Source organism: Poecilia mexicana, unplaced genomic scaffold, assembly GCF_051168715.1.
Source record: "Poecilia mexicana isolate PSO_F unplaced genomic scaffold, ASM5116871v1 scaffold_2, whole genome shotgun sequence".
Lineage (NCBI taxonomy): Eukaryota > Metazoa > Chordata > Actinopteri > Cyprinodontiformes > Poeciliidae > Poecilia > Poecilia mexicana.
This window is the reverse complement of record NW_028263371.1, coordinates 7,206,589-7,234,464: the sequence shown is the minus strand read 5'-3', so window position 1 is coordinate 7,234,464 and position 27,876 is coordinate 7,206,589. Positions and strand designations below refer to the sequence as shown.

General features: G+C 38.0%; 1 protein-coding gene across 1 annotated transcript; it reads right to left on the bottom strand.

Moving 5' to 3' along the window:
* Window positions 1-93: 93 nt before the first annotated feature.
* Window positions 94-27,170, bottom strand: micu3a (mitochondrial calcium uptake 3a). Its single transcript, XM_088009823.1, has 12 exons — window positions 26,835-27,170; window positions 22,963-23,110; window positions 21,489-21,520; window positions 20,884-20,962; window positions 17,875-17,922; window positions 16,909-16,991; window positions 15,839-15,910; window positions 4,340-4,434; window positions 4,078-4,249; window positions 1,787-1,895; window positions 1,525-1,682; window positions 94-960 (listed from the first exon to the last, which is right to left on the bottom strand). Exons 1-12 carry the CDS (start codon window positions 27,168-27,170, stop codon window positions 892-894), a joined length of 1,401 nt encoding a protein of 466 aa, XP_087865949.1. The 3' UTR covers window positions 94-891.
* Between the last annotated feature and the right edge of the window lie 706 nt (window positions 27,171-27,876).

The following is a 27,876-nucleotide window of genomic DNA, read 5'->3' as shown; positions in this document are numbered from 1 at the left end:
ACAACAAATTCAGTTGTAACAAATTGATAATGAAGAACTTTCCAGCATACTAGTCCAACTAAAACTTCATAAGATAGTGAAAAGATTGAATAATTATTAGACATGACTGTTTTAATGAAAACAATTAAAACATTTGAAATACAGCTATTTAATTCTTCATTGTTAGTCCTGTGCATGTTTGAAGTCTTAATTTCAAACGTTAAATTCGACATGCTTATAACATTTTACATACATTATATATTGTATTTATTCATTCTTGTGCTCTTTAAGTTAATAACCAGTTGTACAGGAATTAACCAAAATCGGTCAAAAATTATTAAAAAATAAACTGTGATATTGATTTAGCATATAAACAAGTTGCAATTTTATTACAGTTAAGCATTGAAATTAGAAACAATAATTTTAATGTAAAAACAGTGAAAATATGCATATCATATTTGTTGTTACATTCTGTGTGACAGAATTGGCATAAGTACAAAAAAAACCCAATAGAATCTTCATTGTTCATTTTCCAGTCAATGCAGTCATGCTTGTGATTATTGGAAGCTGGATTAGAGATCTGTATTTGACACGAGAAAGCTGCTCAATCAGGTTCCTTATAAATCAAAAGTCTGAGTTCATTTAGAGTTATTACTTCCTTTAAGGTCTCTCCTTATACGTCCTCCATAGCTGGTGTACTTGTCTCCGGGCTTCAGAGCGAATGCAGCTGGAAAAGAAGGTGCAGCGCCGGCCCTTCACCTGGTGCACACAAAGCAATGAGAAGATGTTCAATTCAACACGTCAACATGTTTTTTTGTATATTTCTCCATTCCTCAAAGGAAATAAAGACAATCAAACAAACAATCCATATTCAATAAATATCTTGATTATCGTTGTAGTTGTTAGTGGCACTTATCTGCTTGCTAGCTCCTTCTTCAGACATGACCTAAAAGAGGAGGCTCTCTCCACCGACTTATACCCCTGAGATGCCAGTAGAGGCCATCATGAGAAATGAGAAAGGCAGGGAAAAGGAAAGAAATAACTTTTGTTAAAAAACAGGGACATGACCAAGGAAATTACATCTGAATCAAGAAATCTTGTATTCAAATACAACAGTCAGAAATAAGGAGAATAAAATACGCAGGATGTCCATGTTTTAAAAAAATAAAGACCCAAGAGTGGTAAGAAAGCACAAAACGCAGTTCTGACTATTAACAGCTAAGATCTGAATAACTCCTTAGCGTGACTTTGAACTATTGTAGTTTTTTTTAATTGCCACTTGGTGGCAGTATAGCACCAGAGATAATATCATAAATGTCTTTCAGGTATCCCAGGACAGTTTTCACGTGATTAAATATCTCAGATCAGTGTAGAATGCTCCAGTAAAGACATACTAATCCCAAACTGTATCTGTAAATAAAGGTATATATTTCTAAAAGGAAGACATCTCTCATCTTTTCATAATTTTTGTTGATTACTTTTAACAAGGATATTTGTACTTTCAGTAATTAAGCGCATTTTCTCAGGAAGCTGCAAGCTCCTCACCCTGGCTCCCCGGTGAAGCCTGTCCTTCATGATGCCGATGAACTCCTTGTAGGACAGCTGGTCATCGTGGTCAACATCAAAGATCTTAAAGATGGTGTTCACCAGGTGACGTGTCAGCTTGAGTCCCGTGGCTACGTACACCGCCCTTGCAAATTCATCTAGTGGGAAAATACAAAGACGTCTTGACATTCACACAAAAACCAGGAGATAGAGCAGCAACAATTAGCGCCTGCAGCTTTAAGCCTGATTGGGTTCTCACTACCTTGTCCGATGGAACGTGAAGCGAAGTTGTACATCTGCATGGCAATGGCAAAGTCTTCAAGGTTGTTGAGGAACTGGAAGAATGACCTGAACTCATCGAAGGTGATGCCCTGAAAAAGAGAAACTAGGTGAGAATCTGCCAGATAAAGTGGGGAAGTAATGAAGACCTATCATTGTCCTGAGCAAAGTACTTCAAATTGGGGAAATAATGAGCAGTTTCGATTGATGTACACCATGCTAAATGGGTCATGTGGGAACGTAGCATTCCTTATCATGCATCCACTTGTCTTATATTGAAATGAAATCAAAAACATATATTGCTGCATTTTTATATTATTCCATAAATGAGGAAAAACTGAGATACACTATGAATGTTAGAGATAAAGTCGCATTCAAAATAATAGTAACTCAACATCACCACTCAGACTCAACAGTCGAGACATGCATGGTACTGACTGGATGTAACTGAATCTTTAATTAATATGTTTAAAATAATAGCAGTGTGGCATTATATTAGTAGCAAACATGTGCCTTACTGGTGACAGCAAAAGTCGTAAATGCTGATTATAATGCATTTTTCTATAGACACTAAGATGTGTCACTCCAGACGTGTCTGAGAAGAACAATCATTTTATTAAAAGGTTGAGTGGAAAGGGGGAAAGAAAGCTGCTCAGCTTAACTGATCTCAAAATGTTTAAAAATGGAAACAGAGAAACTACAATTTAAATTGATAGAAGAATATTCAGATGGCAAAGATGGTTGGGCCAAAACCGTGCAGTTGACGCGCAATCACTCGATTTCAGGACGTTTATTTTTGCACACTCCCTTCACGTTTGTGATAAATGTGGTTTACAATAGCTTAGCAAACACAGCAATTATGGCAGAGTGGCTTGATTATTACCAGTTCCCCAGTTCGGAGGAGGAGGAAACAATGATTGACGAACTGCAAGATCTCCTTTTATTTGCCATGTTATCGTAAAAGAAGAGAAGGTGTAGTTGAGGCAATTGCCCACCGCATCAACTGCGACAATGAGAGCCGATTTTGACCGTGTAGCCAATGAGCATCTCCAATGGTGACCGAAGAAAAAACACAATTTCCTGTGAGTACTGCGCAAATGAGAAGATTCATATGTAAAGTCAAACTATCAGAAAGTACCATTGTTGAAAAAACAGCAGCGGTTACAACTTACCAAAAAAATCCACCGACTGACTGAGGAGTAACAGAGTAGCATTTTGAATCCTGAACTCAAACCAGAGTACTGTCTGACACATCGTGGCTCGGGTATCATATGGTGTCTAATTATCGGATAACAGGGATCTTCGACCTGTCTGAACACCGTTTTACTTGAGAAGACCATGCTGCTAAATCTGGAGGAGGAAATGCTGTTGAAGTGGGTCTCAAGAAGAAAACAAGGTGAGTAATCAATTTTCTTCACTTCTTGGTCGAGCAGTAACAAAACCGATATGTTCTTCTTCATTTCATGTTTTGATTTTTGGAAAAGAACTAGCCGTGTTCCCAAGGTGTAATCATGTTTGGAAATAAAAGCTGGTGATAACAGTTTTAAAATTTACACACTGCTCTTATTTTGAACACACAAAAAAGGACATTTATTTCCAAACAAGGACAAGGAATTTCATAAAATAAATGTCTCAAACTCGTAAAAAAAAAGAAAGTTCATAAAACCTGCATAACATGCCTTGTGCTGCTAATTAAATGCAAAATCGTGAACAGAAATATTCATTTAACCTAATAAAATAAATTTGACATCAAAAACCTAAACACAACCAAATGGCAATCAAATGAAGACAAACACAAGACAACAGTAAAATAACTAAAATGTAGAAAGGAAACAAGTGACAGATTGTGGCTGCAGGTTGCGTTTTTTTATGAGGCAGAAACAAACCTCCTGCTTCTTCCACAGCATGAAACAGAGGAGGGACAGAAATAGAGTTGGGTTGCAGATCGACACAAGGAAGATGAGCCAAAGCATAGCTAGCCTTCGCTTGACGGACAGATACACAGAGACAAACAATCACGTGTGACTGAAAGCGCTATTAAAAGTGTGTTTGTGTGCATCTTTGTGTGAGGTCAAGTGAAGGGAAGAAGTGTTGAAGTGCTGAGAGCATCAACAGCCCTAGGCGGACACCACACTGGGAAAATATAGGCTGAGTGAACTGCCTGAAAGGCATCAGCACCAGTACAGAAGGAAAAAAGAAACGAATCTAATGATATGCGGAAAAGAGTAACGCGGAGTGCTCTCAAAGTATTATTCGTTTACGTGTGCGTTGCACCTTTTCGTCCGGAATACACTGGCGCACGTTCTCCATGTACGCGCTGATGTTCTCGACGTTGGTAAAGCGCAGCAGGATTTTGGCGAAGTCTTCCTCGCTAATTGTGGTCATTCCTTTGGAATAGGTCAGAAACTCAATTTCCAACACCTCAGTCTGGAGGTTATCCATAAACCTGCCAAGCAGAAAGGAATAGATGGTGAGGAAGAGGGAGGTGGGAGGGGAGAAAAGAGACACTGACCATGTGGTCAGCATGACCAGGTACCTGTAGAAGTCATCAAAGGTGAGCTCTGCTTTTCCCTTCTTTCCAAAGAAATGGACCAGTATGGTGGTGTCAATAGTGATGGTCTCATCCGAGCGCTATCAGAGACAGAGTTAGAGAGATGTATCATAAAGGATGCTGGTTTGGAGGAGAAAAACAAGCAGAGGAAAGGGGGCGAGTCTGTCAAGGATCCAGCCTTGGTACGGGTTAGGCAGACGAGCAGGAGCCAGAATGTTGCTGCATGAATGCACGACATGCACCGGATGAACAAAAACACAGCTTCACCTCAGATATCGGCTGAAATCATTAACAGCCATCGAAGATATCAAACAAAACCAGTCTAGGCTGCAAAACATACTGCCTTGCGTTGAGTTTTTTCATATTTTGCTGTGATACAAGCAAAAACTTCAAAATACTTCATTGAGATTTTGTGTGATAGATCAGTACACGGATGTGTGCAGTTGTTAAATTGGAAGGAAAAAGATTTTTTTTATTTATTCATGTATTTTACAAAAACAAAGAAAGAAATGAAAAGTGTGGCACACATGTTTCAGAACTTTGGACTTTGACTGGACCACTGTAACATATGATTATACTTTGATCTACAGCTACCACTGTAACACTGGCTGCTTCAGATTGTTGTCCTGCTGGAAGGTGAACCTCCATCCTAGTCTCACGTCACTATACTAACAATGTCATCTGAAGGGCAATCAACCCTTTCACATAACTGAGTTAAAGGGGACAGTGGCAGATTTTCAGACATTTACGGAGGCAGATAATATCACTGGATGAAATTGATATCTCGTGTACATGTCGGCTGATCACCAGTTACCCAAAATTATTAAGGAAATCACGACCGATTTATCAGTTCATCCTTACGAAGGATGATAAAGGCTCTCAATCTGTGTGAGTTTAGGTCAAAGGTCATGTCAAGTTAGGTTTTGCGGTTGTGCCATTACCTTGTGTTGGCCTATCACATGAAATCCAAATGAAAAGTATTGAAGCCTGTCTTAAGTAAAAGTATGAATAATTTTGCAAGAAGAAAAAAAGCAGATAGGGTACTCCAATCCCCGATGTAAAGCCAGGAAAATGTTCCATCTGTTTTTCTTATAAGTTAAAATAATCCTTTTTATTATTGTTATTATTAAAACAGGGTCATCATATCCAGATTTGTGCAGTCCAGGCTGGTCCGGAGGTTTGCTGCGGTAGCTTCAAATACAAACTAATACCGATGAACAAGTGCACAGTTAGCACATAACACAATGACAAAAAGAGTCATGCTAAAGGTCGGAAGAGGAGTGGGGATGGACTGGCCGTCAGCACATTGAACAGGTAGATCACGTTGAACACACCTCTGAACAAACAGCTCAAAAATAACCCACAAACACATCATGGAGCACACACAGAACACATGGAGGACACCACATTTCATGCATTTCTCAACGGACGTCACACAGGAACATGTGAACAGGACATCACATCCCAAACAGAAGCGCCGCACAAACCCAACGTAAGCACAGATGCATAAAACATTTCAGCAGATTCCACCTTTTTCCCTTAACTGATGGCCATCCGGTCTGTCACCTTTCAAACTCAGATGGCGTTACTATCTTGATTTTTTTGTGTTTGGTCTTCCTTCCTCCGTAGAGTGTGTGAAGTGAATGTTCCCTAAGTGATCCTGGTCATTTGAAACCCATTCAATGGGATTTTAAGGCGTAACTTCTGTGTGTTTTCTCTGTTGATTAACTCTTTAAGCTTTAGTCTCTAACTAGGTGACAGGCACAATTCCTAATCCTTTTGAAAATGAAGAATGTAATGAATAGCTCTTAGTAAAAGGTGACGATGATTTTAAGCATCAGGGGAAAAAAGAGAGGCCATCTTCTATCTCGCTGCCCACCATGCCCCCACCCAGCCAACCCGCGAGTCAAACCCACAGCCATGCTGAGAAGAACGCACACGTCAGATTGAATGAAAATCTCATTTCATTCGAATTAAGAGGAGCGCTTATGCCATTTCCATCATCATCATCATCATCATCATCATAAATATCATCACCACGATGCCATTCGTGGTTCTACCTCAAGGGTAAAATCCTAAAGTCCAACATGGGACAAGAAGGACAAGTCAAACAAGATGACAAGGTTCACATGAGACAGGAAGAAAACAGTTTTTGTTGTGTTTGTTTAACTTTTATATGTTGTTCCTGTTTGTTTTTTTTACCCTGGAACAAGAACATATCAGTGACCAAGTTAAGATAAGGTCACAATTATTCACATAGATTTATTTGCCTCTTTTGGAAGTTGAATTATGTTGGGCTCATATCATTAATTAGATTAATCAACTAATTTAGTAATCGATTAATTGTTAACTGGACCAAGCATATTTAAAAAAAAAAAAGTCAGTTTGTTGAAACCCCCCCCAACATATTCAGAACCATAATTAAGCTAAAACTGAACAAAAATACATACATGGTAAGTAAAATAGCTTGGAAATTATTTCAGCTACAGTCTGATACCAAATGGTTGCTGCTTAAAGGTGCCTCCTGCCTCTCCAAAGAAAATATTTCAGTTTGTTTTTCAGTTAAATTTTACAGGTTTATCATTAAAGGTGGAAAACATTTGGAAATAACTCAAACTCCAGACAAGCTGACGCACTAACCAACCTCCTATGACATGCCGATCGCTGCTGAGAGAACTGGATGACTTTACTGAACGTCCTCTTTCACTTTTGTCTCTTTGGGAGGACCACCTTCATGTAAACATGAGCTGAGCTTCAGATGATTTCATTGTCTTGCCTTTCTTGTGTCACTTTACTGGATGTTCTTGTCACTAAGCCCTTTATTACTAACAAACAGCATAACAATACGTTTGCTCTTTTATCTTTAAACTGACACATTACCAAAGTCTTTATGACACACAAGCTGTGCAGACAACTAGACAGCATCCAGATGGTGTGTGTCTCTGCCTCTCTTTCCCGTTAACTGGAATCCCCTCTTCCTCACAGTCATGTTGTTTTTCTCTTAAAACGACTAAGCCGTTGTCAGAAGTAAAATCCAAACAAGGAATCTAGCTTGATAAATGGATTTCTGCCCACAATGGCTGCGCTTTTTCTTTTTTATTAGTTTTTTTTTTTTTTTGCTCAAATTCAAAGACAGAAAAGTGACAGCAAATGGGGGCACCGGTTCAATAAACTATGACTATGCAAGAAAAGATTTCTAGATGGAATTAAGTGATAATTTATCACAAAAACATTTTTTTTACTGCACAGATTTAGAGGAGTCTTTTCTGTCTTCTTCTGATCATAACAAGCTTATCTTTCCTGGAAGAGTGTCGGGAGGAGCGTGAGCTCATCATCCTCCTGACATCGTAATGGTTACCACGCCTATAAGGCACGAGCCAACACCTGGCGAATGCATGCGTCTGTTTGTCCACCTGTGTGTGTGTTTGCGAGCTCGGCTGTCTTTGATCGGGGGTGCCGAGAGTAAAAACAGTAATTACCGATGTAAACGCTAAACGTTCTTTCTCACCCTCCCGACCTGTGAGTAACGCTCGTGAGGAAAGGCCCGTTGTCGGTCTTTATTCACATCAGTCAGCCCACACCTTCGGGCTACGGACGTATTCAACTTTTGCATTTTGTCAGGTTACAACCACAAGTTATGATGTATTTTAAAGGGATTTTACGTTATAATTGCAAAGTGAACAAAAAAAAATGCAATAATATCTGGTCTTATTTTACAAATAAAAACCTGGAAATAGTGACGCCTCGTCATGCTGGGTACGTAGTGTTTGGATGTAGAGGAAAAAGTTGAATTTTTAGTTGACTGACGTTCTTTCCCTAATTTCTGAACATTTACATAGAGCCGCTGTATCTCCAATGGTGAAAATATATTTCCTAATTAGTTGACTGAATTTAAAGGAAGGTGAATGTGCAGTTTCCACATTTTCATTGGTAGAAAATAAAAGTTGAAAACCTTTTTATCGCATTTAAAAATACGTTAAAGTTTGACTTGTGGAAAAAGTTCACGTTTTTTGGCATGACAAAAGGTAAAAATAAAAAACTTTCAATATTTTTATAGGCACCGCATCCCCTCTTCTAATGCTCACTTGCTTCTTTTTTTTATCCCATCCTGTTACTGTTTCTTTCCTGCTTTTACGTGTCGTATTTTCCCGTTTCCGCTGCTGCTCTGATAAATCTGATCTCCTTTCTCTCCATCCTACCTGTCAGTGTCTTCTTCATCTAACAAACACCAGGGCACCTTTCCTAACCTCGCTCCTTGTCTGCCTGTCACTCAGTGCCAATCCCCCCCACACACTCTTCAAGGTTACAATAGGGACTAATCTGTTGAGTAAACACATCTTTCTCAAAATACAACCTAGTTTCTTTCTTTTCCCTTAAATGTACTTCCCGAAATGCTTTTCTTCTCACCTCGCTTTGTACCTCGACATTTGTTCAGTCTGCTGACCTGTGTCATCTGCTTTCGGCCTCTCTCGCCTTGTTTTGTTGACTCTGATTAGATCTCTTTCTGTCTTTCTTTACCCTCAGGTTTTCCACTTATCAGATCAGATTCCTCTGGATTTGAAGCAGCCCTTTCATTTTGCGCTTTTTGTTGTGACTCTGACCCTTTTTTTTTTGTTATACATTTCAAATTTGTTGGTGGAAAAAAAACAAAAAACAAATACGCCATTTTTATTTTGTACACATCTAAGGTTTGTACGTTTTTCCGTTTAAGGTTTTGGTTAGATAAAAAAAGTTGGATCTATAAAAACACAGAACTGATAGATTGTACTTATGTTTTACCATGACTCTATACCGTGCTGTGCAAAAGTTTTAAACTGGTCTTTAACTCCTTATTTATTGTATGTAAGCTGTTGTATCCTTTAAATCATATTAACCAATTTATAAGCAGTTCAAACAGAACTGCACAAATGGAAAACCATGTAAGTCAGACCTAAAAACCATACACGGCTGATTAAAAAACATCTGACCATGTTAGAGTTAAGTGACTCAGCAAGCGAATAAAAAATAAATCCCTCCTTGAAAACTGTTCAGCCAGTGGGCTGACAATGAACATTAAAAGTTGATTTTAATAATTCAAAAGCTTGACATGTCTTTGTTTTGCTGACAGCTCCTCGGCCTCCGTCTGATTCGTCTGTCCTGTCCACTTTACATCCCGACAGATGAAAGACTGCTCGGTATAAATACAAGGTCGGCCCCGAGGAGCAGCACTGTTATTACCTCAACAGTAGCTTCCGCTGCTAACCACAGCCGCCAGTCTGTCATTAGTCAGCTAACCTGTTAGCACTGTGCTAGCTCTTATTAATCATTACACATCCTTGTCTTATCCTTTTGTTCTCAGAAACCAAAGTCAAAGTTGAAACTAAAAGATTGAGGTCAAGTGTGACTATTTTCTTTTTATTTTGTCTAAATGTTTCAGCTCTACAAATACTTTCCACTAGCAAAAACTACAGTTTGTTTCTGTGGTATATAAACAATTATTTTCATCTGTCTTGTGAACTAGAAAGTGAACAGGAGATCTTCATAACATTGATATGTGATGTAATTAATTAGGCATATGCATCCTGTAATTATACATAAAATACCCTCCGTCTTTGGTCAAAACCTTTCAAAATAAATTAGGTTTTATCTTTACGTTTTGTAAAAGTTTGCAACACCTCATTACAATTCGTATAAATAATAAATTAAGCATTTTCATTTGTAATGTACAGTAGAGCATCTGCAGCCTAGCAGTTTTTTTTGTAGCAAAATTTGAGTGAGCTTCTTTAAGGATCTTGCTAACATGCTAACCTGCTAATATTAGGATTCACCTCAGTACTATACCTGTTCACTGCATGGAGTTATATACTTTATTCATTTATAGGCAGCCGCTTGTGTTATGTGGATCATAATTCAGTTTAAAAAGCTGAAACGCTGTGAATATTGCTTAATATTTTTGAAAATAAACACATTTGTAATTTAAAATGACACATATTACCTATGTGAATCCAGACATAAATAAAAATGCACATGCTATACTATCATATTAAGCCAAATGAATGTGTTCTGCAGTCTACTTGATCATAATTCTGTTATTGCTCTAAACTGATTTGACACCAAAGACACAACACGGCACAGAAACACAAAAAAGCAATATGGAGGGACCGGATGGAAACATTACGACTCATTAAAAAGGAATTGATAAGGAAACAATAGGAGGCTTTTATTCTGAAGGTGAACGTTTCGGAGGTTATTCTCGTCAAATCGGGCGCGGCAAAATTTCTCGGGGATATTAAACGAGGATGTATATTAAGACTATGGCATTAAGACATAAAATGAAGGGATGACAAATGGAGGGATGAAGGGACAACTGGGTCTGTGTACCTCCGCCAGGTCAGAAAAGAGGACTTGACTGGCGCTTCGCCTCAAAACGTCCCAGTAACTCCGCGCCACAAACTCTTGGCTGTCTTTTTTTAACACCTGTAGGAGTGGTCAAGCAGGTCCAGGATCAGTTCACTTCCAATTCAGTTAAAACAAAAAATATCTATGATGTGAATTGGCTATATGCTCAGACAGTTTTCATATATTCTTTGTAAAAACATACCAACATGATACTACACAAAATATCAAATAAAGCACTAAAAATTAATGACTAAAACATAAATAAATAAATAAATAAATATTACTCTTATTAATACAAAACCATTGCAATTTTATTTCTACTTGTTTGACACTGAACGCTCTTCAAAAAGTGACGTATTTGTATTATTGATCACTAATGTGAGTTTTCATGTGCTGTGAATCAATTTGCACATCCTGAATGCGGGAAAACATTAGTTTTTGATGAGTTATTAAAAACAAAATCAATTAAAAACATCCATCACAATCAGTGTTGACACCATTTTTCTTTTTTGCATATATTGGATTTAAAAATACAAACCTTTTGCGATACTGGAAAAAAACCACACTTTTTTGCAAAGACTATCATTTTAAGAGATGATTTTTTTTTAAATCATGAAATATTTCAGCTTAATTTACTAATGCCATTAATAAACACATGCTGATGCATAATACGTCCATGTCCATCTTTGTACAAAACATAAAAATGGATCAGAATCAATAAATACACCTATGTTTAGTGGTTACAAATCTACTTTTTATCTATTTCTCTCTAAAATGGTCACTTATCAAAGGATTGCTTTTCAAAGTTGTACCCTATAAGTTGACTGTTTTTTTAAGATAGTACAATAAACCCACTCCAGTAAAACTACAATACTGCAGCAGTGTTTACTTGTTACAGCAGAGTATATTTGTAGTAAAACAGATAGAGCTGCCATGTGAAACGCCTGGCCACCCACCTTGGGTTCTCTCTCTGGGGAGAAAACCACTGCGGCCATTTTAACATGACCCTGCGCCACTCTCAACTCCGTAGTGACAATGGAGCTATCCATCACAGCACTGACAGAACAAGTAGTGTGTGTTTGTGGAAAACAGAGAGCTGCGTATAGAGGGTGGAACAAGACTGAAGAAAACGGTTCATAAAGAGACTGAAAATTGCCAGCTTTTGTGTCTTCATGAGAAATATTAGTAAATAATAAAGCTATTTTGCACTAAATTGTCTAAATATCAGATTTAACTATTATTTTTAGTCCACTATTAAAACAATATATACAGCTTTTCTGGCAAAAATCATTAAAAAAATTACTTTAAGATGAAATCTGAAAATAGAAAAATGTGTCTTGTTAGTGTTTTGTCATATTCTGTTTGAAATGCTCAGACAACACTAACAGCAGTCTGAGAGGCCTGCGCCAATAATGAAATCATCCATTCTCTTTGTAATAAAGAGAACCTCCCCCAAACACTAACACACACAGAACAGATCGTACCTAAACATGGGCTCAAATGGAAAAACACTGATTGTGTTTTGGAGCTTCAGACCATCAAAGTCACATCCCACTTGTAGTAAGAGTTCATTTCAGCTGACCTCTTAAACGTATTACTCTGTTGCTGCTATTCTTATGTCCATTCACCCCACTGCTTCCCCGATTAGAGGGCAAATCGGTCAGCTGGCATGACAGATGGACACACAGCCTCAATTTGCATCTTTCACCGAGGCATCAAAGAATTCAAACACAGAGGATTTTACTGGAGACATAGGATCAGGTGGACTGGAGCGATTGAAGACTTCTTTAGGCCACGAGTTTACGTCTACAGAGATGTTAAAAGAGTGATTTAAAAATACCCATCACTTATAGAAATAAAGCCAATTCTTCTTTAATTGAACTGTCCGATACTAGACTATAAACCTTATAGATACTTGTTTGGCAAAGATGCAAAACAATTTCTGTGCCAAATCTTGCAATCAAATCGTCACAATCACTATAAAGGCATCTGCTGCACCCAGTGATTTGAATCAAGTCACAGGTGATTTTGTTGCCTGTAAATGGGTGAATGAAAATGCTATTTAAAGCACTCCACACCAAAGAAATGCAGAACTGACACAGAAAAACTTAAAAACCTGATGTATTTTTTTAATTAGTAGAGCACAGAATGATTTCCAAATTGGGTTTATAGAGGAAATTGGAGAGGAAGCAGTGAAGTAACGGCAAGCCCAGTCGTCATATAATCAAAGTGTTCTGGCATGAACAAATTAATTACAACGTATTTTCTTGATTTCTTCTATTTTCTTTAAAAGAAAGGTACATAAGCATCTTGTTTGATGTATGGCCTTTATTTGGACCTATTTTTATGAGAGGAAAATGTCACTTGTGAGGATTAAAGAACCAAACTGGGAGACAGTAGAAACCAGCCTTTACCCTGTCTTCTAAATTAGAGTAGAAGAATGTCTAGAAATTAAAAGAGGAAATCTTGAGGAGAGAAGGAATTGTTCAGTTTTTGGATTTGAGTCAAAGCATCGTTATTTTTCTACAAACACGTGCAGATATTGATAAAGATCTAGATTTGTTTTCAGCCACAGACGTTAAGTTTTAATGTCGTTGGAATCAGAGACTAACAAAAACCTTCTCCTTGACTGTAGACTTAGATGAAAAACATGGACTCATTCATCTACTAAACTGTGATATGACTGTTTTTACTGAGACGATGACCTGTCCAGGCAAGTTAACCAAAGCCCTAACTTACCTGTTGACCTGACAAACCAAAGAAACAAAACAAAGCAAAACGGAGAAAAATGTAAGACTTTTTAGGAAAACTTCAGTTTCTGTTTGTGTTCCGATTATTATGTTGAAACCGTGAACACAGACACCGATGGTTCTCTCCTTCCTCATCATCATCATCATCATATCTGTTTTTTCATGTGTCAAAAGAGAACGAAAGGAGACTAATAAATTATGACTGGGGATACATACGCTGCTCATGGGGGCAACCTGATATCCATACAGCTGCATACTCTAACGCACAGAGAGAGACATGAGGGAGAGACAGAAGAGGACAGAGCATGCAGTCAGAAGAGAGGAGGAGAAGAAAAGGTAAAATACATGTTAGTACATGCAAGGAAGGAGGATGTGTCATTTACTACACATCTGAGATTAAAATTTTTGAATTCATACCTTGCATTACAACAGCAAGCACTGCATGACTCAGAGCAGCTTAATGCATGTGAGGCAAAGTTAATGTTTTTGTTTGGATTGTTTAACACTATCAAAAGTGTTTTTTGTGAGTTATATGCTTCACCAGGATTGAACTGTACATGTAACGATGTTTAAATTCTAAATGCAGGATTCAGTGCTTTTTATTAATGCAATGAAATGCGTAAAGCTTCAGAAATAAGCACTAATTTTACTCTTCATATAAAGAAATAGATGTTGTGTTTAACATAACGCCAAACTGTACAGATATATGCTATGGTAAATATAGTACATGCAAATATTACCATTGTGAGAAATAAGCATAAATAATTTTAATGTCTAACAGTATTTGAGAAATAAACATTCTTGTAAAGATGAGTTTTAAAAGACGAGGTAAACACATTGTCAGGTACAACATATTACATAACATTACTTAAATTATCTGCAATAGGCTAGAGCTAAATTAATAGGAATGAAGCTGCAGCTTAATTAATTATTTCAGTATCAACTGTTGTCCATCCTACAGGAAGAGAAGATGCTTCCTTTAAAAAAACGTTTATAAAATGTTTTTTTTAACATATTTGTTAAAAATGTCACTAACCTCATAGTATGATATGACACAGATAATTTGTGAAAAAAATCGAGCTCCTCTGTCTTCTCCCTGTGGTCATACCGTCATCTGCAGAAATGCAAAGCTCCCAGTCAAAAACAACCAATCAGAGCTAAGAAGTGGGTCTTAGTGCTGTCAATCATGTTTGTGTACACGCTGAAAACACCCTCCCCCTTTCTGCCATGGATACACCCATGACGGCGGGTAAACAGTTTTCCTGTGACATTAGGTGATTTCTCCCCCATTAGCATATTGAGGAGCCCGTACATGGGAATGATTGACAGCGTTAAGACCCTCCTCCTGGCTCTGGTTGGCTGTTTCTGATGGGGAGCAGTGCATTTCTGCAGGTGGCAGTAGGACCACTGGGAGGAGGTAGAGGAGTTCCATTCATTTATAGATTATCTGTCTCCTTTTATACTGTCAGGACATAGTGACAGCTTTATCAAATATGAAAAAAACATGTTGATATAAAAGTTACTAATTGTAGCTTTAATGTACTCGAGTAGCAATTGTATCAGCTGATGTGCTTAAACAGAATTATTTTATTAAGAGGAACTTGTTATTTCAAAGGTAATTGCAATTATAAGTGTAGTTTAAATGGTTTTTCAGTACAAGTTTAGGTCCCATTTAGTTTTCCAGTGACGAAAGCATCGCAGTTTGTCACTGAAAGCAGTTTATTTTTCAATGCTAATTTTGTGACATTCAAAGAGCATCAAGTGAATGCAAACATGAGAACTGAAGGTAGCTGTGCTTCTTTTGTGATATGAAGTAGCTTAGGTATTAAATAGCTTGAATGTCAGTAGGATTTAACGTGGATATGCTTATGAATGATGCAGGCCGTGTTGTAATGCAAGGCTGCTTGTTATTCCTGAGCTTCCACCATAGCAGAGGTGAGGACGACAAAGCTTGAAAATATATCAGATATAACAAGTAGACATCAGGGATAATCGTCACGGTAACAACACGGTTGCGACATGGTCAGCTTTCACGAGGCAGCATGCAGTCCACACTAGTCAGGAAAGACTTCATTTGTTTTCATGTCTGATTTTCTACAGATGATCGTTATCTTGAATGGTGTCAAATTCTGTTTATTAACTTTGACTGATTTAACTTTCAACAGTGTTGAAAAGTGACAGAAGCTGCTTGAAGCAACATTTATAAAATCAGTTTAAATCTTTGTCGATCTTTGCACCTCTAATTTGTCCTGCAGGTTATAGGAGCATCATTATAGTCAATGCTTGTAAAAAAAATAGCTGTAAACGTCACTCCACAAACATGACTAACAATGTCGCCTTCCTACAGCACTCTTACCAACTGAGCTGACTTTTCCGCATCTCCTCTCCTCCCCTTCTTCTCGTTCTTCTTCCGGAAGATTTCTTGGAGCTGGAATGAGGGAAAACATTTCAGATCCAAGCAAAAACGTTTACAGTTACTATCGTGATAACAATTTTATCATGATAAATAATACTATAAATGCCCACTTCTATTATTATTATTATTATTATTATTAACATGGGCGGTCTTGTATTATGTAATGTTGTGCTTCATCAAAATAAACCCTAACTGACAAAGTTTGGACACCCTAAAAACTATTTACTATGATAGAATAGAATGCTGAGTTGTCGCATCATCCTGCCCTATTAAAAAAAAGACTTAAAGATTTTCTTTCTGCAACTATTAACGTTTAAAAAGCACAGAAATCCTCATCCATTTTTACAACAACATCCAATGTGGGAAATATACCCTGAGTAGCACCTGGCTGCTCCCACAGGATTTTAAACCATTACCACCCCCTGCTGCTGTAGTACCACCCCACTCCCACCCACCTCCACACTCACTCCAATCCCTTCCCGCCTGCAGCGTTTTCAGTTAAAACCTCGCATCCTGCTGTGTATATAACACGCGTGAAGACCTTCAGAAAAGCTACAATCACTCTGCTAAGCTGTTTAATAAGGTGCTCTCATAATCAGGCCTTTTCAGGTGCTTTAAACATGACAAAAATGTGGATTGAAACATATAAAAAAATCACATCTCCAAACTATTCATTATTTACAAGAAATTAGTAAACATGCAAAAACATAAGTGTAATTCACATTCATCACATTTGATCATGTACACAATATTTTTCTTCATATTGTCATAATTTTATTCACATTTTGCTGCCACTCGGGATAAATTCTCACAATAAAGAAATAGGATTGTAAATTTTAAATGTTCAACTGTACAATATAAAAAAAAACACAGTGAAACAAACTGTTGAACGTTTGACTTTTTTTTCACATTTTATTCAAAAGTAATCTTATAACATTGGCTGTCAGTACATTTAATAACCAAGATAACACAGATATGTATTCTTTGATGGTTCTGTGCTAGAAACTCACCACCAAGAACTCCCTCTTGTCCACCATCTGGTTGCCGTCTGCATCAAACATATTGAAAGCAATCTTAAAGCCAGCATGTGGTTCTGGAGAACAGATAGGAAAACACACACGGTGTGAGTGCATGCATGCGTTTACTGAAGGTAATTTTAAAGCCAGAAATAGCGAGGGAAGACATAGCAGACATGCTGCACAGAAGGAAATAATGGTTTCATTTCAGTAAATGAAGTTTCTCTGAGATGTACCCTGTTCTTTTAGGAAAACTCTGGATGCTTGTGTAATCTTGCAACTAATGGTGCATGTTTTCATCTGCTTAAAGGGATATAGGGACTAAACTGGAGGGCTATTCACAGCTTTTATCAAGTCGGGGCTGCATTTGATGTGCTCTAATTCAAGATCTAAAATGTGTGGAGGGGACAAAACCTGAGCAGGAAAATTTCATGCTACAATACAGTTTTATAAGACTGAAACCTTTATTCTACATGGAAAAAAATATATAATATTTTGAAGCATTTTCTGGCATTAGAACCATTATATATTCATATTATATTCAATATATAAAACTTAAGAAATTTAGTTACATTACAATACTGGATGGAAAAACAAACAAATTTTTTAGAAACCGTTCGTGATTTGTAAAATCTTTATTTATTATTATTGATTTGTTTCCTTTATTGTAAAGCACTTTGTGATTTTTATGACTGTGTGTTTTAAAAAAATATGGTCAGACGGTATTTTGAAAAGGAAATTATAAAATATTTGCTGCAACTACAAGCCTCATCCTGATAAAAGGCTTCAACAAAAAAAAATGGAGAAACTACAAGTTTTGCATGTATATCATTTCCCTTTCAAATAGCAAAAGTCAATCTTGCTGCAAGATCGTAACTGTGGGTAAAAACCAAGTGCCATATCTGATAAAAAAGGAAGAATATAGTGAAAGGAGAAGGCATAAGGCCTGAGCAGACTCACTTGTCAGGATGCAGAGCAGAAACAGATACTCCGTGTACGAGATGATTCCTAGTGATGAGATCAAGACAGGAAAGTTAGGAAGGTCACATTTAAGGCATTTTCTGCACTATGTTTACAGAAGTTTAAAGCTCCTGGATCTCAGGGCCTCACACACAGCCGCACACACTGACGCACCCTTAATCCTCCCGGCTGTGGAGATAGAATCTCAAAATGTGTCTTCTGCCAACCGAGCCACCAGCAGCCATTTGGCCCCACACAGCGTTCACAAACGTATCCAGCGGCAGACACGCTTGTTTCTCTGTGAATGTGTGTGTTTGGATAAGTAGGTGGAACATAGCTTAAAGAGTTAGATTTTCTCTTCCTCTCACTTTTTTGTGTCTGATCGATCAGATAGATCGGAGTGACTCGCTCTCCCGCCGGCGTGCGTGACGAGTGCGTGTGACGGCGAGCATGACACCGGTTGGGAGTCGGAGTGTGAGCCTTGTGTTTAGCTGAATCCAGACTGCTTTGTGTGGAGCAGCTGGTTTGGAACCGGACTCGCTTAAACCGGCGCAGAGCCAGACCTGGAAAGACCAGAATGCTGCCCGGGTTTCTGCAGACAGCCTGAATGTTTACATTGCGACACACTCACGAATAAAGGGTTCAAAAAATCTTAATGAAATCATGATGAAAGGCATAGGACTAAAAATAAAACTTACATGCACCTAAGCGTGACTAAATAATCGCTCACCTAGTTTGGTTTAAAGTTTACATTAATCGTATTTCTGGCTCTCGACAAGAAAGAACGCTGTTCTTTGAAAAAATGCCACAGGAATGTCGGAAATAGTGCCACATACTAACAATTTTTCTTTGTACTGATAGTGAATTGGAAATTTTAATATCATGACAACCTTAGCAGCAACAACAGAAACATAAACTCTCCTTTTACAGGAAAAAAAAAACCCTCCAACAGAATCTGGCTCAGTGTGAGCTGCCATCTGCCACAACTCGCTGAACACAGGCCATACTGTACATCGCTACAACTAGTGTAGATAGTGCAGCTCCTGCAAATACCAAACTCTTCCTTTAGCTCAGTAAATCTTAATAATTGTTCAAAAGACAAATAAACCTGGAATCTAAAGATAGAATCAAGTGTAAGTTCAAGCACCTCATTGACTGTAAAAAAAAGCTAATTGTTTATACCTACATATGATGAAACTTCTTTAAATTCTCCAAATTTTCCAGTGAAATTATGGTTAACGGAGAAAGTTTCAAGCTTTTTTTTTGCGAGGTCTAGAAAAAACAAATTCTGTAAGTGCTCTGTAGCATCTTAGAATAACCTCAAAAGACAAGGCAGAAAACTGCAAAACTGTGAACTACAGCCATAGATACTAACAGTTCTCCAACTATTTACATTTAGCCATATGCATCCTTTATGTTAAAGTAGACTGTAAAAGTAAACCTACCCCAATTTCACATTAGCCCCAACAAATTTCCCCTTTTGCAAAATGTCCTTTTGTTAAAGGTTGAGGTTAGAAGAAATGGGACCTCAGACTGCTCACAAGAGGAATTTGCATTAACTCAGACTTGTATGTAAATGTGAAGCCTGATGTAGTATAAATACAGAAAAGCACTGAAATAATGAGCTGTGGAGCTGAGCCCAGCCAACACTGTGCAGTATTACTTGTCTGAATTAGTCAGATCCATAGGAATCCTAATGTATTTCCAGAATTCAGTGATAGCAGTCTTTGTGTTCAGCGGGATGTAGCATTAAGTGTCTTCTGCCATTTACAAACACAGATAAATACCCATATGTAGCTTACACAACAGAAAGTTTTGAAATAAAGCTGAATTACATCAAGGTAAATTACCAAAATAAATGTTTGAAAGTAATTAAAGTAAATTATGTATTATTATTAATGATTTTATTTTTAGCTTTTCACATTCCTCAGCTTCTCTACATCCCCATATCATTGTGATGATTTTTTTTAACTTCTTACCCTCATTTCGTTGTTTTCTACACTTTCAAGTGAAACTAGTCCTCCTACATGTGTCCCTTTAGACCAAACCAAACCCTGGTATAAGATACAACCTGAGCATAATTTTAGTATCATTAGAGAGGAAGTGAATCACACATGGCATGTTATTTTTAGCATCTCCCTGAATGTGTGTGTTTCAGTGTAATTATCACTATGGGGAGTCGGTCCCTGACTGTGCTTTCTCTGTTATCTGCTCCTCTAGCAAATGCTTAATTAGGGCAAGCTTATTTCTCATCTTTCACCAGAGGAGAGGAAAGAAAAGGGGGTTGATTTTTTATTTTTTTTTTCCTTTTTCTCGGCAGGCTGTTTTGCTGAGAGGAACAGCATGATGACAACCTGGATTAGTGACACCTACAGTGCAACAAAAACTCACAAGCGTCATTTAATCAGAGATTGAAAACGAAGCCCTGTGCCGTGTTAAAAAACAGCAAAAAAAATAAAAAAACTGAAGGTTTCTCCGATTATTTTAAAGATCTTGTCCTAAAGTCATTTGATTGTTTTTTTTGTTCAGGCAGCGTGGATTTCAGCAAATAATTAATGAAAATATGCAACCTCCTGTGTTATGTAAGATATTCCACTAGTCGTATTAAAAAACTGTCTTTTTTTTTCTTTTAGGAACAAATGAACTAAAGAGGCATCAAGAAAATAAATGTCTGGTGAAGGAAAGTGGTGACTTTTCATCTTGATCAGTGAGCAGCCAATTGGAAATACAAACAATTCAGTCATTAAACACACTACATTAAGCACTACAAATTACATTAAGATTGAGAAATAGAAAAACACCTAGCCTTATTTATATATTTTTACAAAACGGAGAAGAGATTTGTAAATCGTAGCGCCTGATTTACAAAGTAAAAAACATTAATGGTATGGTCAGCTGGGTGGGAATTTGTACACTTTGTACATCAAAAAAATAGATGAGATGAAGATTTGAGCTATAAATTCAGAGAAGTGATGAACTGCTTGTATCCACATGTGTGTGTCGGCTGACCTCTTTCTCTCAGGTTGCGGAACAGTTTGGAGGATCCTCTCCATACGGGAGGAGTATCTGACAAGATTTTCTCCAGTTCCTGACATAAACACACAAAAAGCATGATCAAAATCGCTAGACACTGTAAAGACACAGGGTGCCATGCTCTAACTTGAACTTTATGAAGAAATAATGCAAAGAGTTGGAAAGTTAAATGTCCCATGCCATGGAAAACATATCAGGTAATTTAAAATGATGACTTCAGTGCATTCTAGAGAGAATCAGAAGTTAATCCAAGAAATGTGCGGAGCTGTAAGGAGATAAGGATTTTTACTTGTATCTTGAAATGTTGTGAAAGATTGAAAAGAGCCATGACAACAAAGCAAGAAAGATAAAAGATAGAACCAGAAAACAGGAAAGAACATAAAATAATTTGCGGAAATTACAAAGGACCTGCACATCCTTGCAGCTTGTTTGTTCAATACATGTACTGGCGCTGCAAGTCAAGCTTGTTTAGCTGAAAAAACTATGCAGTGCGAAGAAAACAACAGCAGATGTAACATGCAAAAGATGTTTGCCTGTGAGGAGAAGCAGGAAAAAGGAGAGATATAAAGTGTGTTTCCCACCTGTTTGGTCAGGGACCTCCATGGCCTCTTGTCTGCCAGAGAACAAGACAAAGGAGGAGAAAGACGAGAAGAGTTTGGGTGGGCTTGGTCAGATAGCATCTGTATGATCTAGAAAGGGGTCCTAATGTGCAGGGTACAGTCACAACACACACATCTACAAACACACACGCACACACACACTGTGTATACACTCATCATAGCAGATCCCATTTGGACTGTCTGAAGTAGTCCTCACCTGCCTTTGTAGTATGTGGAATGTCCCTGTAAAAGCACATACTACTTTTGTTCTGTTTTATACAACAAAGTTCATCTAATTCAACTTCAAAGGGGGCAGAGGATGGCGGCTGCTGACAGGCTACGAGCGGCCGTATCGCATGACAGCCGAGATGTAAACACACACATACAGGTGCACGGGTCTGCACGCTATTCAATCATGACTGCTGCAAAAAAAAAAAAAAAAAAGAAAGAAATTGTTTCTGATTGCATCAGTGTGCAATCACATTTCCAAACCTGGAACACTCAAGCTTAGCCCACCAATTTAGATATTTACAAGTTAAGAGAGGGAGAGTACATGAGAGCGAATGGAATGTGTGTCTGCGTGCGTCTGACTAACATTAACCTCAGACTAAACAAAAGCTGTAAAGCCATCTGCTTTGAGGCCGGCTGCTCAGACCTAATCTGTTACAACTAGCAGCAGGCTGACAGAATCGGCAAAGATGTGCTCATAAACTGAGGATTTTTGACGGCCTTAGAACGTGGCAAAATAAACATGTTAAATAAATCCCAGACACTGATGGAAACAAAACAAAGATCAGTAATGTGAGGCCTATAAAATCCTCTGACGAGTCAGTGAATTTGAGCTCATTTAAAACTAAACTACAAGTCCAAATAAAGGTAGCTAACATGATATGAAGCACAGCTTCCATGACTTATGAAAAAGAAGCATGTGATCAAGTCTTGATTGAATGTGGTTTTCCTCAAATTCAAACAGGCTCTGGTACATAGTACATATTTATACCCCACTACTGGACGAAGGTAGGGCTGGGTAATAAATCGATTTCAACCAATTCATCGTATTTTTGGTTTTTTAAAGTTTTGCTAACACTCAAAGTAAATCCGGTGAACCTTTGGGTGTAAAGAGTTGATGTTAATCGAATAAATTAAGTGGATTTAACTTTCTTTTTTTTTAACACAATTATGACTGTCACTTGATTTAAAAATTAGATTAAAGTCTTTAAAAATGTAATCTAGTTAATTTGAAGTAATGGGAAAGGATATTATGTGACAGTGGTGATAAATCCCAAGACACGGAGCCACCAACAGCTCATCAATACTTACCTCAGAAATATTGTTTTTTGATCTTAAACCAAAACATGTGCCACACAAAACATAAGTTGGTAAGATCTTATGCATGTGCACAGCGGTCATATTTTTTTGAAAACAAAAATATAAAACATGAACAACTGATACACACTTCTTGGTTCGCTCATGGTAACGGACTCGATGAAGTTCTGTGGAGTCATGTACAGCTGTCCTTCGTACTCTACAGAGCTGAACATCCGGAAACGATGCTCGTGGGACGACATGTAGACATCTCCATCCTCAAAGTCAAATGGACGTGCCTGCAAAACGTAAAACCAACATTTTTACGTAGATTGTACAGATTTACATCAGCAGTTTGATCAATATGCAAGTTATTTGAATGTGAGTATCATCCGATCTCAGATCAACAGATTTATCAGATCAACATATTTATCTGCACACCCCTAATATGAAAAGCATAAAATAGTCTACACTACACAGTATGCGTAATCAAAGTCAAAAGCCTCAGTCTCAGTTTGGTTGAAGTGAACTCTGGCACAGTTTGAATGCATAAGTGAATGCCAAGTGGGCTGGAGATTGCTCCAGAAACAGGAAGTGAACTATAGCACAAGGCATTCTGGGTAAATACAATGAACACAAATGTAGTAGCACGAGAAATATTTTGTTTTCTTTTGCCAAAGATAAAGGAGAAATTCTATAAACGCTAAAATCTAATGCCTCTCAGTTTTTGTTCAGATTACATGATGAAGAAGGTTGCCCTCAGTGTCTTCTTCAGAGATTTTTGTGTTGTTTCCTTTAGTGGCTCTTGGTGCAGCGCCACCACAGGCGAGGGTGGAAATAGGTTTTTTAAGGGTTTGGTTTATTTGACACAGTGCAGTGTGAAAGTGAACCACACCAGCTGAAAATGTAACAAACGTTGCAACTTTGATTCCCAGTCAAGTGTACCAGACTATCAGGTGTGAAAACATCCTCAGATAAAAATGTTCAGAGCTTTTTCTACAGATCATAGCATTTTCAGCAGTCCAGGAGAAGCTCAGGTGAATACTAATAGGTCGGCTTTACAAACTAAAAACTCCTGTTCAGTTTCGTAAACCTGCCTCCTAAGTCTCATGGACTTCAGCATCCAAGCCTCTTCCTTAACGGTGTACTTTAATAATGAGCATATCCATCTATTCTTGGCACCAAGTCTCGATTCAGCTCTCTGAGATTATAAATAGCATCGGCTCTTCTGCTACAACTAAACAAGAGAATACAGGCACACACAAACACACACAAGCCGGTACTACTTTCTACTTGATTGGTCTCTCCGTCTCTCCCTTTCAGTACAGACCTGTGACTTCAGCTGGATTAGCTGCAGAGATCCACAAAGAGACTGTAGCTGTGCAATTAGCAGAGAGGTTTCCATATTTAAGCTTGTTTGAGTTTGTGCTCGGCTCAACGATCATGCTAATGAGCATGCTAGTTCATTCATAAAGCTTTGATGCTTCCTTTACCAAACGAGCTCTAGAAGGCGCGAGTAAGAGATGAATAGTTGATTGTAGGGAAGTAACTGTGATGGAGATTAGGAGACTCTGCACCCGTGGGTTTGACTTTCACTAATGAATGGAGTTTTTAAAGTTTTCCAAAGGCAACAAGGCTTTACATCCCATGCCGCTTAACATGATATAGAAGCATGCAGGCTTCACTGAGAAGAGAGAATTATTCATTGGTAAGGAGCATCGACTGGACTTCACATGGTACACTTTGTTCTTGTCTAGTTATGTATCCACCACTAAAACTGCAGCTGATGTGTTGCCTGCTTCTCGTGACTGCACAGCAGATGCTCCAGGTGTTTTCCCCTTTGGCATCTGGGTGTCTCCCCTTCACAGCTGCAGTGTTTTATTTTCTCCCTCTGCCGTTCTCAGTATCGCTTATAAACCAGCCCGTGTTCTAAATAAGTATTTTCTATAAACTACACCGTTTAAATCCAGTTGTGTCAGTGCGATTACAAAACAGAGTCACCTCAAATTCATTTCTACACTACAATGTAAAAGTATTGATGTTTTCTACACTACAGCAGTTAACTTCATCTTAATGTATTGTGGTTTTATGTGAAAGACCAACAAACCATAGTGGATAATCATACGTGTGGTGTGTTGTTTATATAGTCAGTACTTTCACTGAAATTACAGCTGCAAGTTCAAATAGCAGTTTAACTTTAATTTTAGCTTTAGCTGCATGCTTAGTGTTAGTCTTGTGTTCATAAAAATAAATTACAACTGACAGAAAATATTTTAAAGACACTTTCTTTAATTTCAGTTATTCCTTCTGGGAGTTGACCTAAAGTCAAAGTCCACAACATGATGGGCAAAAAATGGTTGGCCCTTAGCAGGCCAACATCCCTCTGAACTACAGAAGCCCAATGACTGAACTGGAGGGTGGGAAAAAATCAGATTTTCTAAAAATAACATTTTTATAAACAGCAAATTCAGTTAATCAATAAAATCGACTTGTTTTCCAGCTCCAGAACCCTCACAACTGACAGGGAAACTGCTTTTGAAAGATCGGTTGCCCAGACTACCGTCAACAGGCCTGCAGCTGATTATTGATTAGACACTGCATCCCTCAAAAACAGCATTTCAGTTGCTATCGACATTTTGTGAATTATGACATTTCCAGGATACCACTGAATACTTCTTTTTTGTTGCTCTTTACAACATAGTCATAGCTTACTATTGCAGTTTGATAGAGTAAAGCATTAGAATCGCCCATATTCTAATGAAAAGATCATGATGAAATCTAACAAAAAGATTCTGACAATCTTTTCATTGTCAGAATTACCTGACATTGAAAAGATTTATTTAACTCAATTAAATAGTTATTTTTGTTGTTTTTTGTTGTGTTTTGTGAAAATTAACTGATTTGATATGCAGTGCATCAGCTGCAATCGATAGCTTAAGTAGCAGATTGATTTTACTCCTGAATATATGAAGGAGTTGTTCATAAAAGTTGAGTCTTAGATCACAAGTCTAAGTCAAGTTTTAGTGTGAGTAGTGCAGGGATGCAACTTTGCACTTCCTGACGTGAATATGGACACATTATAGCAGATCGCATCACCACTGTTAAATGCAAAAAATGCTGACTAAAAATAATTTTTACGTCATAGATTTGGCACCCTCACTGGTGCAGCGCCCCTATTCGTGGCATATAGTTTGTGCAACTGATTAAATCTGACAAGCATCTAAAAGTCAAGCCATCTTCTCTATGAAATATAATCTTATGTTTGATGACCAGGAAAGTCCCAGAAATACTGCTATGCTACTGTAAAGCATGGCAGGTTATAAATTTATTAAAAATACATTTATTTATAACTTTTCACAGGTCTTAACGTAAAAAGGAGGTTAATTTTTAATCCACACAATCGACTCGCGACAGTCTTGAGCTTCAAACCTACAGTCTCACCAGCAGGACCGTGATATTTGTACGTTTTTCTTTTCCTCTTTCAGATAAAATTGTCTTGACAAACATCATGTTTTTATTTCATTTTTAAATTTTTTTAAAGTGTGGTGTTTCCATTTTGAACATTATTGTGTTTACTAAGATGTGTCGGGTTGTTTTTATCCGTCAAAGTGTCACGAGCGCAGCTGCGCAGTGTGACGACGGTTGGAGCGCGTGTTGTCATTTCAGCACCAGAGTGAGAGGGAGAGCGCCACTCCTTCCTCTGCAGCCAAACAGTGAGCGAACTGTTTCCACCGTGCGTGTTGGAAATAAATGACACATTCTACCCACCCAAAAAAGAAAAAGAAAAAAAAAGCTGAGGGAGAGAGGAAAAAACATGGTAACTGCTAGGAAAACCAAAGCGGGAGCTGCGCGCGGAAGGAAGCATGCCTAGAATACACAACACTTGACTTGTTCTCTTAATGGGGTCTCTCTCTTTTTTCGCCCTTAGAGGGGCCCTTGTGTCAACAGAGATTCATTTTTACGTCGCTATGTGTCACAACAGCTAACCGGCTCGCTAGCTGCCTTGTTTTTGTAGCCACGTACCTTCTCTTTAGCTTCAATGGTGGGGATGGACGGCAGCGGCAGACCATTGATGCTGCGTCTCATCATCCTCTTCCTGTCGCTCCACATTTTGTTATAAAAGTACAGAGCCAGGACACCTCCCGCTGCGGCACACAGCCCGGCTGTCAGACACCTCCGAGTCCGTCGTCCGTTCAGGCTGGGAGCCCCAAGAAGCTCGCTTTTAGTCGCAGACCAAGGGTTCAGTTTGCCGGCCAGCGCTGCCGCTCTGCGGAAAGCGGCCATTGTTGCCGTCAGTGCTGCTGCTGTGACTGCAAGTTTAAGGGCAGCTCGAGACTGTCGCGAGTCGACCGGTCTCATCGCGAGATGATGGTGAGGCCGAGAGCGAAGAACTCCTAGCAGGGATTTGATGCTTGACTGAGTGAGAGTGAGTGATTAATCTAATTCACTGTAAATTATTAACGCATATGCGAGATAGAGTGACTGTTGTTGGTTTGTCTGGGACTTTATAGAAAAGCACAAAACTGTCTTAAAACTGAAATCAGTGAAAGTACAATGAAATACAATTGGAACAAGTTTATGTAAACCGAATAACAACAGAGACACACCTTTTTTCACATTGTGTGAAATTAAATCATCAGACCAAACGCCTGTTATTTTATTCCAGTTAGAAAATATATGTCTTTTCTTTGCTAAACATCACAACAACGAGAGAATAAAGACATCAGGGATATATATGGATGTCTTCAAACTTAGAAGTTTGCATACAGAATAATGATGATGTCAGGGACTCGGAAACTCCTGATAGGTTAACTGACACAATTTACAATTCAAAAGCAATGCTACCAAATACTGAGGAACTTTTTGTGAACTTCTGACATATTCTCCGATATGTTCTTTGTCTCATTATTGTGGCATTTTACAAATAGAAATGGTAAATCTAACTGACCTAATACAGGAAAAGTTTGGTTTGACTGCAGACAGTGAGGGGAAAAAAAAAGACATATCCTTTTTATTTGGTGTATGTAAACTTCTGGTTTAAACTGTGTGAAAAATGAAAACACAT